This window comes from Perna viridis, chromosome 1 (genome assembly GCF_037379345.1).
Source record: "Perna viridis isolate PV_CMFRI_1.1 ecotype Kerala chromosome 1, ASM3737934v1, whole genome shotgun sequence".
Classification (NCBI taxonomy): Eukaryota; Metazoa; Mollusca; class Bivalvia; order Mytilida; family Mytilidae; genus Perna; species Perna viridis.
Window position 1 is genome coordinate 59999145 of NC_142445.1, and position 13997 is coordinate 60013141.

Here is a 13997-nt window from a genome sequence, read left to right on the forward strand (position 1 = left end):
CAAAGTTCTTACCTGTAAGTGTGGTGCTATCTCAACATTGGGTATAGATGATGATATAGGCATTTGTATGACTTGTGGTTTAGATTGCGGAGGTTTATAGGATTGTGACAAACTCTGGTCTCTTTTTTTCTCCTCTTCTATTTGTTGTTTCTGTAACTGTTGCTTCAGATTCACTCTCAGAGATGCATTTGTGTGCTTGATATCAACCTTTGGACTAAAAAAGGAAGAATAAAAATTAAGCAATTTTTAAAAAAAGAAAAACTTTAATCATTAAACGTTTTTAAATACTGTTCAACAATGTCAGAAAACTAAAAACATCTGCATATAGTCATTTAGAGCAGTTTTTAAAGATGAGCTACACACAAATTTGTTTAGATATTTTTATACCAGTAATTCATATCTTGTCTGACAATATATGTTATATGCAATATATATTTCCTCTTGACTCTAGTTCTTATGGTTATAACATCATGACTTAATATAGCAACTGAAGGTCAATTTTTCCTAACACACTTTTATATACCAGATTAATAAGACACAGATTTTCTCCTTAAAAGAAAACATCCAACTTGTAAGTAAGAACTGTTTATCTGTACCTGTTCAACAAGTCGAAGTTCACATCAACCCAATTATAATAGCTCCAAAATGCTGGATTTCTAGTAATTTCACTAAAAACCCAATCCATGTATGACGACATAGTGCTACAAATTTTGAGAGGATAACCAGGTTATCCTTATAAACCAGAATCACTCTAAGTCCAATGCCTGTTCTAGATATTTATATTGGTTTACATAACCATGAAAGGGGTGTGAAATTGAGTAATTATGCAAAATAAACAGAGTGGAGAGAAATTAAGTCAAGATCAATTCCTTTAAAATCATCCTTATTCCCATTAACTTTTACAGCTTACACTAAATCATAGAATATTAACTTCAATGTACAGTGTACCTCACAGATTTTTCTTCACTTCAATTGTAAAAGCTTTTCAAATGAAAATAATAGTTAGGCAAGGTTGTGTTGTATAATTGACTTCATTTGTCTTATCCATTGACTGGATTTTGCAGTTAATACCTTCCAACACCCCAAGAGTCATCTTTAACCTTAAAAGATCCTGACTTGGCTGGTGATTTTTCCTTCATTATGTTCATTATGGGCACAACAGCTGGTTTGGACAGAATACAGCACAAAATTTAAAATTCAGTTAAAAGTGAAGTGTTGTTTTATAAGTGCTTATCAAAGACTTTGACTCCTGTAGCTACAAAAACATAAGAGATGTAAATCTGATAGAAAAACACAGGCAGGGATTCCATAAGGAATCATATAGAAAATGTTCAAAATATGACCAAACTAAAAAATTATTGTTTTTTCGTTTTGTTTTGTTTTTGTTTGTTTTTTTTTGGAGGGGTGGGGTGGGGTGGAACCCCTTTGGCCCCATAACAAAATGTCATAACAGATATCTGAAATCTGATTGAAATGCGAAGCCAGGGATTTTCAAATGGAATCTGATAAAAAACATTCAATATTGGGCCAAAAATAAATATAGAGCTTCACTGAGTGTAGTACAATTTGACTAACATGATGAACACATAACTTGGGGCATGTGTGGACACAATATAGCATACATATTTTGGATTTGATTACCAGTGAAAAAATGATGCTTTAAGTTCCCTCAATCACTGTAACTAAATAACATAAAAGAAGCAGGCAGGGATTTTTATAAGGAATTCAATAAAAAAAAATAATTAAAAATTGGACCAAATATTAAAATGTTGATTTATTGGGGTGTGGCCCCTTTGACCCCTTTCAATTGAAAAACCATAAGAGATATCGGAAATCTGATTGAAAAATTCATAAGGAATCCAATAAAGAAAATCTTACAAAATCAGACCAAAAATAACGAAGTTTAACTTTTTTATTCACTTTTTGATTTTTTTTACGCCGACAAATTTTGTACCCCTTAAACTCCAAAATGGTTAAAGATATTTTTCAAAAAGATTGGATAAGCTTTACTTATTTGATCCTAAAGAAACATAAGTTAACAGATGGACAAGGACAGCAATACCGTCGGACAAGGACAGCAATATCGATGGACAAGGACAGCAATACCACCAGACAAGAATAGCAACACTGACGGACAATGACAACAATACCGATGGGCAAGGACAGCAATACTCCCAACAGTGTGATACCATTATAGAATAAAATAAAATGTTAAAGATTGTATAAAAATATCATTTTGTACCATGAAACTGAGTAAGTAAGATAAACAGAGTGGAAAGAAATAAAATAGATGTTATTCCTCTTTAAAATGTAAAATTTGTCTTGAAATAAATATTTTATTTCTATTTCCTTTCACAAGCTTAAACTAATCATAAAACATAAAGGTAACTGTATAATGTACCTTACCTTTTTTTTCTTCACTTAATCATTATTTATAATGTTTGTATGCAAATAGGACTCATTTTAACTTGTATCAATTTTATCACTTTTAATCAAAACTTATGATAGTCATACATATATATTTACAGTTTAAATGTATTGCATGAATTATCAAAATTTTGTGACATACTGAGATACAGTATACACCGCTGAGAAAGAAGTGACACGTGAATTGAACTAAATCAATCAATAATGTAATAATTTTACTTATGGGTCAAATGGTACACTTTGGACACAGTAACAAAATAAAACAAAGATAAACAGATACATCAATTTATAAAATTAAATTTCACTGTGCCCAAGATATGATTAACAAATATAATGTAGAAAAGAAAATACAAGTCTAAACTAAACCCTGAATAAACCAAAACCTGTCTAAACCAAATATGACGATAATATGTATGGTGAATATGTCAAACACAGAATAAACTGAAAACTAGTCTAAACCAGACTATTATTACAGTCTCAACGTATCAGTTTGAATGTATTTTGAATGTGTGTAGATCTAATAAGTGTGTAACCTGATCAATGGGGTTTCACAGGTTTTACTATATTATATATTCAGCAATAATTATGTTGACTTTATTCAAAACTGCCCTGTCCTCTTACATTAGGAAAATATGTATCATGTTTGTAGATTGTGGAAATTTGGGAATAGTGAAGTATAGTATAGATATACAAAACTTTTAAATAGTACTAACATTGAAAAAGACTGTCATTAACAACTTATTAGTATACATCTAGTACCTAATAATGTAAATGTACTAATTTTTTGCTGTTTTTGCAGAGGAAAGAAAAGCGTGAAAAATTAATTTGTAACCCTATAAAACACTGATAATTTTTTCTAAACTGCAAAAAATTAATGCCTGCAAATATGTTCACTTGACAAAATCAGTGAAATTAGCAACCACCAAATATATATGTAATACATGAACAGTAATACCTTTCCTCACTATGGGTCATGTGACCCTTTTTTTGGGACAAATTTTGAAATTTTCAGTCCCATTCAGAAGATAATATCAACGACATATACAATACATCTAGCAAAACAATGTAATGAAGAAAAATTTAGTTTTTGAAAAATAGATGTAAATGTCACAGTACATAATTAGGAATGCTGAAATCTAAAAACCTTGGAAATACAATAATTTAGTAAATCTTGATGGATTTTGTTTTACTTATATTTTTTAAACTAGAGTAACACTTTGCATTCATGTAATAAAAAAAACTTGTTCTCCCCTGTTACCAGTATTTACTTATAATTACCTTGCAACTGGTAACTTCATTCTACAAATTACTTTTAATTTCTTAACCTCATCCAGTAAGAAAGAATTTCATGTATATCTTATCAAGCATATTGATTACAACATATAGTGTAATAGCCAACAGATTAATCTTGTCACCTTTGCCAAGTGATTAGAAACATCACCTTTGGAACAGATACCTGTATCAGCATCCGATAATAATTCAAAATTTCTCAAAAACAAAGAGACTTGTTACAACAAGCTTATAGGAATGAATCCAGGTGGAGTATACTCCTCTTAAACAACAGTCACTTTTTTAAGTGTTATAAAGCTTCATAAAGCTATCAATAAATACTGCAGTATTGAGGAAATTCACAAAATAGAATAAAGTTCAATTGGAAACTTATTTCAAGTAGATAGATATTTTTGAACTACATGTTATTAAATGTATTCATATTTCCATTCAAATACATTTAAAATTAAACTTAAAATGTCTCTGAAAATAGATCTAGACACACAACTAATTTAGTTATAATGCAACAGATCTGTCACACATTTATGTACAGAGTTATACTATCCTAAAAAACAACCTCAAGTCCAATGAACCTATTTTCATACAACCAACTTTTTTTAAAATTAGCTTCCAGAATTGTTCGTATGGGTAGTCAATGTTGTAGAAAAATTAATAATAACAAATAAAATGCTTTATGGGGCATAACTTGATACCACCAGTGGTTGAACCCTGTTTAGTTGGCAGAAGTATGGACACACCTTTAAACCTTCATACAGTTTTGAATTTTTATTGTAAAAACAGAAAGAAGAGACTTCTCTTTCAGAGAGACACCAGGGAGAAGTGAGGAGAGGTTAGGGAAAAGTGAACATGCACACACATCATTCCCCAACATTTTTTTTATTATGTGTCATTGTGATACATGTACATGATATTACATACATGTACACAATAATTAAGCATTTTGTCATAGGGTCATTTTCTTTAATTGAGATACATTGTAAATGTTACTTTAATTACATGTGTAAGTAGCTAAATATTTTGGACAAAATGAAACCAGCATGATGCCTGAATGATTGACTACATTATATATACAGGTGTCGGACAAAATGAAACCAGCATGATGCCTGAATGATTGACTATATTATACAGGTGTTTGATTTGCTATACAAAATGTACCTCTACCCCTTTTCCAAATTTATGACAGCAAAATTAACTAGACATTGCCCCTAACAGGACTAATACCACCAAAGTCTGTTGAGCTCGGTACATTTTTGGACAAATATGGACATACATGTACAATGCATACTGGACACTTTCGACACACTATCTGCTGCCATTTCTAAAACATCCAACTCAGAACAGCAATCAGTACTCTTTTTTGTTTACAACACACTTTCGAAAGTGTAATCAAGGGAACCAAGATTCTAGCAGAAATAAAAAGACTGTAACTCAGGGACAAAGACCAGACATGAAAACAGACACACACAACAAAGAACATTAAATAACTAAAATAATAAATACAAAGTAAAAAAAGTAAGTTCTTCTATATATACTGTAGTCAGAGGGAAATTACTGGTGAAATTGTGGCTATATTTGTTATGTAATGATGAATCTTAACAACACCAAAATTACAATCAAAACAATTCCTGATTGTCCATCATTTGAAATTCCTAATTGACCCACATATCTATTCGTTATTGTTCCACAAAAAATCTTACCAGTTCTACCTGTAATTTTCAAAAGTGGGACAATCAGGAATACACTGTGGATAATGCATCAGACCAAGTTGCGCTGAAAAAATGCCTAAGAATCCAACAGCCACCATTTCTACAATGTTTGGTCCAAGTATAAATACTTGACAGTTTGCATCATTATATCACATTCCACTAAGTTTCATAACATTACTGCAAGTTGCTTAGAAATAATAGGTAGTTTGGACAGATAAAACACACTGTTGGACAGATTGACAGACAGACAGGGTGAAACCTATATACCCCCAAACTTGGTTTGTGGTATAATTATATGAATGAGTAAACAAAACTGTATACCACACTCATTTTTCTCCTTTTTAGAATCACTGTTAGAAAATTTCAGGTAGACAATTCTGTTTGAATTTTGTTCTTGGATTTTTTCCTGGAAAACAAAAATCCTGGGCTTTAATTTATCCACAATGTTTTCTCAGTCAAATATCTTGTCTCTAGACAAAAGTTGATTAAGAATATCAATATCATTTTCAAAATTTATTACTGACAAATCCAGATCGAAATTTTATTGAAACAAATTGTTCCAGTTGATCCAAAAATGTTACAAGCTGAAGAATGTTCCATTGAAATGCAATATTTTACTGTTCAAATACATTTGTACATGTATGAAACAAGAAGATCAAATTCGATGCATTGTGTTCTCTACTGAAATACAATGTATCAACTGAGATAAATGTACCCCAATAAGAAACCGCATTACAAATTTGCATGTTTTGTTATAAAATAATGTATAAATGATGTTGTAAGCAGTACAGAGTGAAGAATATTAATTCTGTATTGAACATTTATGAGAAGCTGATTAAAATACTGGATTATTACCGAATATTTGATAGGTATCAAAGACTTTGATATTTTTTTCTCCATTGGGTACAGGTTTTTTTAATTTATTTCAGAAGAAAGATTACTCTGGTCGAAATGCAGCTATTAAAATAAGGACTACAATTGTACAGTCCCAATCTTTAGTGATGTCTGAAAATCAAAAGGCTTCACTTTGCTATTGGTGTTGTCTGAGGGTGAAGTGAGCAAAACCAGGCTTAGTATTTCGCCCAAACCACCAAGTATGGATTGCCCTGACATAGCATTAACTTTTTTTCTTATTTTGTTCCATTCTAACCTCTAGCATCAGACATGTTTAAAGAGTAATCAAGGGAACCAAAATTCTGGCAGAATCAACGGAATGTAATCCAGGGACAAAGACCAGACATGGAAAACAGACAAACACAACAAAGAACATAAAGTAACTAAAATACTACATACAAAGTAATAAATGTTAATGAGCAACTCAGACTCCACTAAAAACTGGGAGCATGGACCAGGTAAGCATCCTCTGCTTTTCTAGAAACACCCGCAGAGTTGTTCATAAAAAGTCAAGTCCAGGGATGATGAATGAAGAAAGGAAAACAATGACACATTGAACAAATCAGTTTTCATGGTGCAGACGAATACACCTTAACGATCCACAACTTCATGATGACGACCATAAAACTTCTGTAGCGATGACTTCAATCTTGCAGCAACATAACCCTGTTCCAAAAGCCTAATTGTAAGAAGTCTAGCATGATACAAGAAGTCTACGTAGTTACGGCATGCTCTGTCATAACATTTGAGTTGCAATATAAAAACTCCATATGCAGGTGCTGAAGGGATGTTGCCACAGATGAAAGGAAAGTTGACAATTCTGAATGAAAAGTCATCAAGTTTGTTAAGTTTGGTCAATATTATTCCTTTACCATCAATCTCGAAACCCAATAATTCTTTATGAATGCCGGACATTTCAGCCAATAGACATATTAGACCATGACAATTAGTATAATGCTTTAGGGCAAATATATATCATTACAAAATTTACCATACTTGAAGGTATAACATAACAAATAACAGCTCACAAAAAATTAGTTTTTATTAATGTTACTTCGGGAGCGTTGAAAGGTTTCACCTTCATCATATCAGTATCAAGTATTTATATGCTGAACACCTATGATGGGTTCCCCTTTGATATTTAGCTGAAGTTAAGTATTTACAACGATAGAGGTGGGCTGACATTGCAAATGAATGTAAACAACATGACGTCAGTCATCAACGGCGTTCTATAAAATTACCTTCCCACAATAGCTCTACTCTGAAGTTTATAGTAGTTGTCATCGCTGTCCATTTCTGTGGCAGACATCAAATAGGAACTTAAATCAGTTTCAATTCCAGAGTCTCCCATTTGAAAGTTTTTTTTAACGATTATTTCCCTAATTTTTTTACACTGACTTGCAGTCTTGTTCGAGACAAAATGTCGATTTTCCTGTCTTTCGGAACAAGTGGTAGCCTCATGCATTTCAACCAATGAAAAGCTCAGACTATTTTCCGTCACGAACAGCTTCTATTTTAAGAACATAACGTCATATAGGGAAAAACCCACACATGGGGCCCAAGGGGGTGTTTTATTACATCTTAGAATATCTTAATAGGTGATGGAAAAGACGTTCATCTATATGATTATTTAAATCAATATTATATCCACAAATAAATTTGAGCATTAAAGAACATACTAACACTTAGCGTGAAATGTGAAATATATTCAAAGAGAGACAACCATTGTTGTGAACAAAGAAATTGAAAAAAAAATGATCATATTTAAAAACAAAAAGTTTTTAATTTTTTTTTAATTAGATAGAAAACGAAAACAACAGATAACTATATGCTTTCTAACGAAAAATTAACTTTTCTATAGATACATCCGAATACTTTATCATCTCCAGACATAAAAAAATCTTAATAGTTGTAAGCCACTTGTTTTCATAGTACCGTCAAATTAAATTTCCTTTCTGATAACTTTGTCACACTTACATTTTTTTAAAGTGTTTCATTGACAACTAGTGTAACACTCATTTGCCAATATTAAGTTATATTCTTTATCACATCGATCATTGTGTGTACGAAAACGCCTCAAACGCAACAAGCATCTGTTTCAAAAACAGATACAGTACGTAACTATCAGCTGGGTTTCCCCTATTCGTGTCATCTTAGATGTTAAGTTTAATACAGTTTGAAGAGGCGAAGAGAGAATTTTTTTGCACCAATACATAATCTCAAGAAATTTGCAGAAGGGCATATTGATCAGAGAAAGTCATCCTTGCTTGATTGACCTTCAAGCAAAGCATAGCGATACTATATATAGTCGGTCCGTATAATTCAATTGGCCGTGAGAGTTTTCAGGGCCGGCTATACATCGTTAAAACTACTCAAATGCATATGGGTGGAACATCATAACCGTCATACTTACATCAATACAACCATTTCTGTGACTTGTTTTGTGTCTTATTGTATAACGGTATCGTTGATATAAACATATAGTAGTGAATTTCATTCAGCATAAAAATATCGATAGATGCAAACAATTATAATCGACCAGGTCGTCTTTGCGAATATTCCCTCTGCAGTTATTTTTTCCGCCGTAGGTCTGTGTAATTGATTGCGTTAGAACTTAAAAAAGAATAATGTGCGTTCCATAACACATAAAAGTCTGACTAAAGAGCGTTATAGGTCAACTTAGCATACATATCTTTCCCCCAGATCTTGATTTTTCATGTGTAAAATTGACCCAAAAAATTGCAAAAAAACGTCTTAGAATCCTCCTTTTTCTGGGGAACCTCGACTGTCACTCCCCTTTTCAAAGTGTCTGGGTCCGACCCTGGTATCATACAAACAGGTAGTACTGCGTCAAATTATTATATATATTATAAAGAATTATAACTACAAACTACAGATAGACATGACAACAAAAAGATTAACATCAACTGAGACCTCTGACGAGAACAATCAGGTGGTTTAGCGCTGAACTGCTGAATTCTTCCATCTTGAAGTCATGTGATAATGAAACTTGTCAAGAAACGACCTATATTTCATTAAAAAATATATTTTGGTGATTTAAGTTGATTTAATGGCGAACAATCCAAGTTAATGGCTATCCGTTGTGTCCATGTCGTTATTTTGTACTTGTATGAAATATTGTACTAATAATAAGTTGTATGGTGACACCATTCAAGTAATAACTTGTACAATGTGGATTGTACAAGTAATTTCTCGTCAACAATTGTCTCGGCGCATATTGCAATAACTAGAACAAAATTTAGGAGTTTTTCTTCCGCACTTGTCTAATGACAATACCAATCATCTGTAGTATAAAGACTAACTAAATTTGATATTTGATATGATGTATTTAGATAAAAATACCAGAGTTAAAATCTCAATTTCAATTTTCAAAATTAAAAATAAATTCAAGTTTTTTTTCAAACTAAAGTATACTTCTTTAAGCATCAAAGTATTAAACTTTAAAACTTGTAAGTGAGCTTGACGTAATCTTTTGTGATTAAGACTTAATGTGATTACTTATGAAATCAACTTATACTTTATTTGAAACGTATTGATGGATGAGAAATGTTAAATTAAATTTCATGAAGAATTAAGTAACCTGCTCTACAAAACAAGATGATGAGTTACTTTAAGCATATTGGTAAAATCTAAGACGGCAACACAACATTACTTTGTTAAAAGCATGAAGTTTATAGAGATTAGGTCGCGGTCCGACAGACTGTTAGTCCTCTTCGTATTTTGATGCACATAAGACCACAATCAGCTGTCTCCATAACTTCCTGTCTAGTGCCGTATTCTCTACTTCTGGCCATGACATCCCCATTTCTTTCATCGCACTATCCACTGTTCGTTGCCATGTTTCTTTATATCTCCCATGCTTCTTTTTTTTTCCAATTTGAGTCTATTTTAGTGACACTCTAGAAATGTTGTTGGCTCTCTTCTTATGACATGCCCTATCCACTTGCGCTTGCTGGTTTTGATTTGCACTCTGATGTCTCATTGAGATGTCATTTCATATAAGTCTTTGTTGGAAATCTTATTCGGCCAATATATCTCACAGATTTTTTCGCAAGCATGTGTTGTGGAAGGCAGCCAATTTGTTAAAGTCACTTTAGATTATTCCCCAACAATCAGAGCCATAGAGTAATACTGATTTTACATTGCTGTTGTAGAGTCTGAGCTTGGTCTATCTACGCGCTCAGTGAGGTTTACTGCCAGATTACTCTAAACTGGCAGAATTATGATCTTGCTTTGCTCAGTCTAGCTTCGATGTCTTTGCTGGAACCATTATCATTGCTTATCACACTGCCAAAGTATGTGAAATTCACGCCACTGTGAAGCTAGCCGTCGATGCCAGACGGGGTCGGTTCCCCCTTTTTTGTAGGAGAATTTTGGCCAAAAATGACCATGTAGCCTGGAAATCCCCAGCTTTTTTCAGGAAACCACCTAAAAAAACCCTTTTCAAAATTTCTGCACCCGGTCCAGCAATTGAAGACAAAAAATGTAAAAATGTTCAGAAAAATCTAAAATATTTTTCCGACGCAGTCGGTATAGTTTCACTTTTACCCTTTGACCTCAAAGACCCTCTTCCATGGAAAGGCAAGTTACCTGATCGTAATTCCGTTTCCCGATTGGCCAGGTACTGATAACTTAGTGGCGTTCGAAAAAACTGCATCGAAAATTGAAATTGAGTGTCATGTGTTTTTCCTGAAAGAAATGTAGAAAATAATAAGTGAAAAGAACAAATTTTACTGCGTCAGCTATCCTTTTTAAAGATAGTACTTGTTATTCCTATTTAACGTTATTATCATATGAATAACTTTAATTCAAATTTTGAACGCACCGCTAATGAATATATTATTGACGGCTAGCTTCCATCTGGGCTGGCATTGATGGCTAGAGGGACGTTAATGAAATCCTCGACTTCCTCTGTGCTTGTGTTGTTGATCTTATATGTAATTGCAGTTTTATTTGAGTTATAGTTGATTGCTATGACTTTGGTTTTCAGAGTGTTTACTTCGAGTCCAACTTGCTTTGACACTGTAATAAGTCTGGTTATTTTCTGTTGACGTATATGATCTCTAAGCATATAGGTCTTCAAGAAAAGAGCAGAGTATTCGTCTAATACCGGTGTAACCATTTTCTATGGTTTATCTCATGCACCAATTAACAACCACGAAAAAAATAAGAGGGAATGGCGGTTGTTTTGAATTGGATCCGTAAGTTTTTTGACAATTATACTATAGCAAATATACGGTCTGACAATTTGAATGGTGTTTCAAAACAAAGTTACACACACAATTATGTGATTTTCTATATCGTAATATTACCGAAAATATGATTTTCTCATACTGACTGTTTTCGAAATCGATTGCATGTGAACAGAACTAATTTATGAGTGATATGTTTTTGTTAAAAATACTAGTGACAACCTAACGGTAAAAGATAGGGATTTGATCAATGATCCGGGTCAGAACTCCCTTGCAGATGACATTTACGTTGTTTTAGTACATCGGGGGGCGCGAACAACGGTTCAGAACTACGGCAAGGTATCTCCAAATACATGTAGGACCTACTACCGATTGGATTACTCAACTTCAAACGGGGGTAAAACTGAGAAAAAAAAACAATAGCTGAATAGGTGGCACATCATTTTCCCCAATTTAGTCATTTTTGCCTAAAATATAATTAGTACATCTAGAAAACAACCAAAAAGCTTTTTAAGTTTATCCTAAACCATCGGTGACGTAGATATTTTTTGATTGCTTATATAGGGAAAATTTTCCCGCCATTTTACTGAATTTGACCTATCAATATTTCAAAAAGGCAAATTTTACAAACACTTTGATGGTTATTTCAATAAAATCTCTGCGTTTTTTTCCTTCATGTGCCACACATTATATTCATTTTGCCCGATTCTTAGACGAAGAAGTACTTCAACAGCAAGGTGCCAAAGAAGCTAAACCTACTTATTGTCAAAATTTAATATAACATGATAACGACTTCGGAATGTATACCGGCTTCGTTTCGTCACGGTACTATAATAATTCTGTACAATCTTGAAGGGAAATAATAAAGACAGAACTTTACCAACCAATTACCGAGCTGTTACGCTTACTTCGGTCCTCAGCAAATTATTGGAAAAGATAATTTTAAACCATATTCAAATGTATCTCACAAAGCAGAACATAACAATGCCTTTGATGATCCCCTTTAATTAGGTTTTGTCAGGAACCATGGTTGTATACCAGCAATATATATGTTAAAAGAATCTGTAACTTTGTACAGGGAACGAAACTCTGTGGTATATTCTGCATTCTTAGACAACGAAAAAGCGTTCTACAGAATTTGGCAGGATGACCTGTTGTACAAACTTCGGAACTAGGAATATATGGAAAGATGTGGAGATTAATATATATGTATGGTACAAGTCTGCAAGTGCTCATGTTCAATACAAGTCAATATCCAGTAAATCATTCGAAATCTGTCAGGGAGTAGGACAAAGATGTGTTCTGTCTGTCTGGATCTGTTCAATGGATTAATTCATGTCCTTGTAGAATCGACAAATGGGTTACTTATCGAAAACTTACACATTCCTTGTATATCATTAGTGATGACACAACATTGTTAAGCTTTTTTTTTAAACAGGACTACAAGACTCGCTTAACATTGTCCACAAGTATGCGAAAAAGTGGAGTTTAAAATACAATGCTTTGAAAAGTTAAGTGTAACTGTTTACTTATGAGAGACTTTTGCAGAAATATCGCTTGGATTTTTAATTTGGTGATCAAACTATTAAAAGGATATACAAAGTCACATATGCCGGAACTCTCATAGACTGTCATGCCCGAACGTTTGATAGAACTGATAATGCATGTAAAAAACCTGAAACATAACTTACACTCACTACTCATTGCATGTAACCAGTGTCAAATACCGTTGTATTTAACGTGTAATTCTACCTACTGGGCCCTTTAGGGCTGTGAACTTTGGAGTCGTTTGAACAAAACTGAAACATCTATGTTGGAACAGCCTCAAAGATACTTTACTCAGTTTATATTGTTTGAAGGAGTAATCAAGGGAACCAAGGTTATAGCGGTGATCAAAAGAATATAATCCAGGGACAAAGACCAGACATGGAAAACAGACATACACAACAAAGAACATAAAGTAACTAAAATCATACATACAAAGTAACAAAAGTAAATGAGCAACTCGGACTCCACTAAAAACTGGGAGCATGGACCAGGTGCACCGATAGGGTAAGCGTCCTCTGCTTTTCCAGAAACACCCACCGAGTTGCTCATAAAAAGTCAAGTCCGGGGTAGACAAACGAGGAAAGGAAAACTATGACCCGTTGAATAAATCAGTTTTCATGGTGCTGTCAAACGTTCATCGAGTGCTTCTACTATAAGTAACTCAGGACTGTGGTCGACAGAGGGTTTGAAAGACAAGCCGTTCGTTGTTCTTTGGTCTGTTGTGTAGAGCGTCGGTAACAACTCATAGACTGCTATTTAATCCAAGGTAATGTAATTTCTGGTAAATATAACAAAATTATCGTTAATTTACGATGCTCTCTTTGTGACCGGTTTACAGACGTCATAGTCAAACATTCCATACTTCATTGTGAATCCCTTATAAATGATAGAAATCCTTGGGATTTACTTCCAGTACACG

At 33.2% G+C, this 13997-nt stretch overlaps 1 protein-coding gene across 3 annotated transcripts in view; it reads right to left on the reverse strand.

Moving 5' to 3' along the window:
- LOC148629642 (microphthalmia-associated transcription factor-like) overlaps positions 1-13997 on the reverse strand; it is a 43456-nt gene that overhangs the window by 20368 nt on the left and 9091 nt on the right. The window contains exons 1-2 of one of the 3 annotated variants that reach the window (XM_088554761.1): positions 7559-7779; positions 13-214 (exon numbers count right to left, since the gene is read on the reverse strand). In XM_088554761.1, coding sequence (XP_088410887.1) covers positions 13-214; positions 7559-7668 — 312 coding nt within the window. In that variant the 5' untranslated portion in view covers positions 7669-7779. Of the gene's footprint in view, positions 1-12; positions 215-3705; positions 3741-7558; positions 7780-13997 lie in introns of those variants that run through there. The other 2 variants (XM_088554771.1, XM_088554751.1) reach the window with 2 other exon arrangements.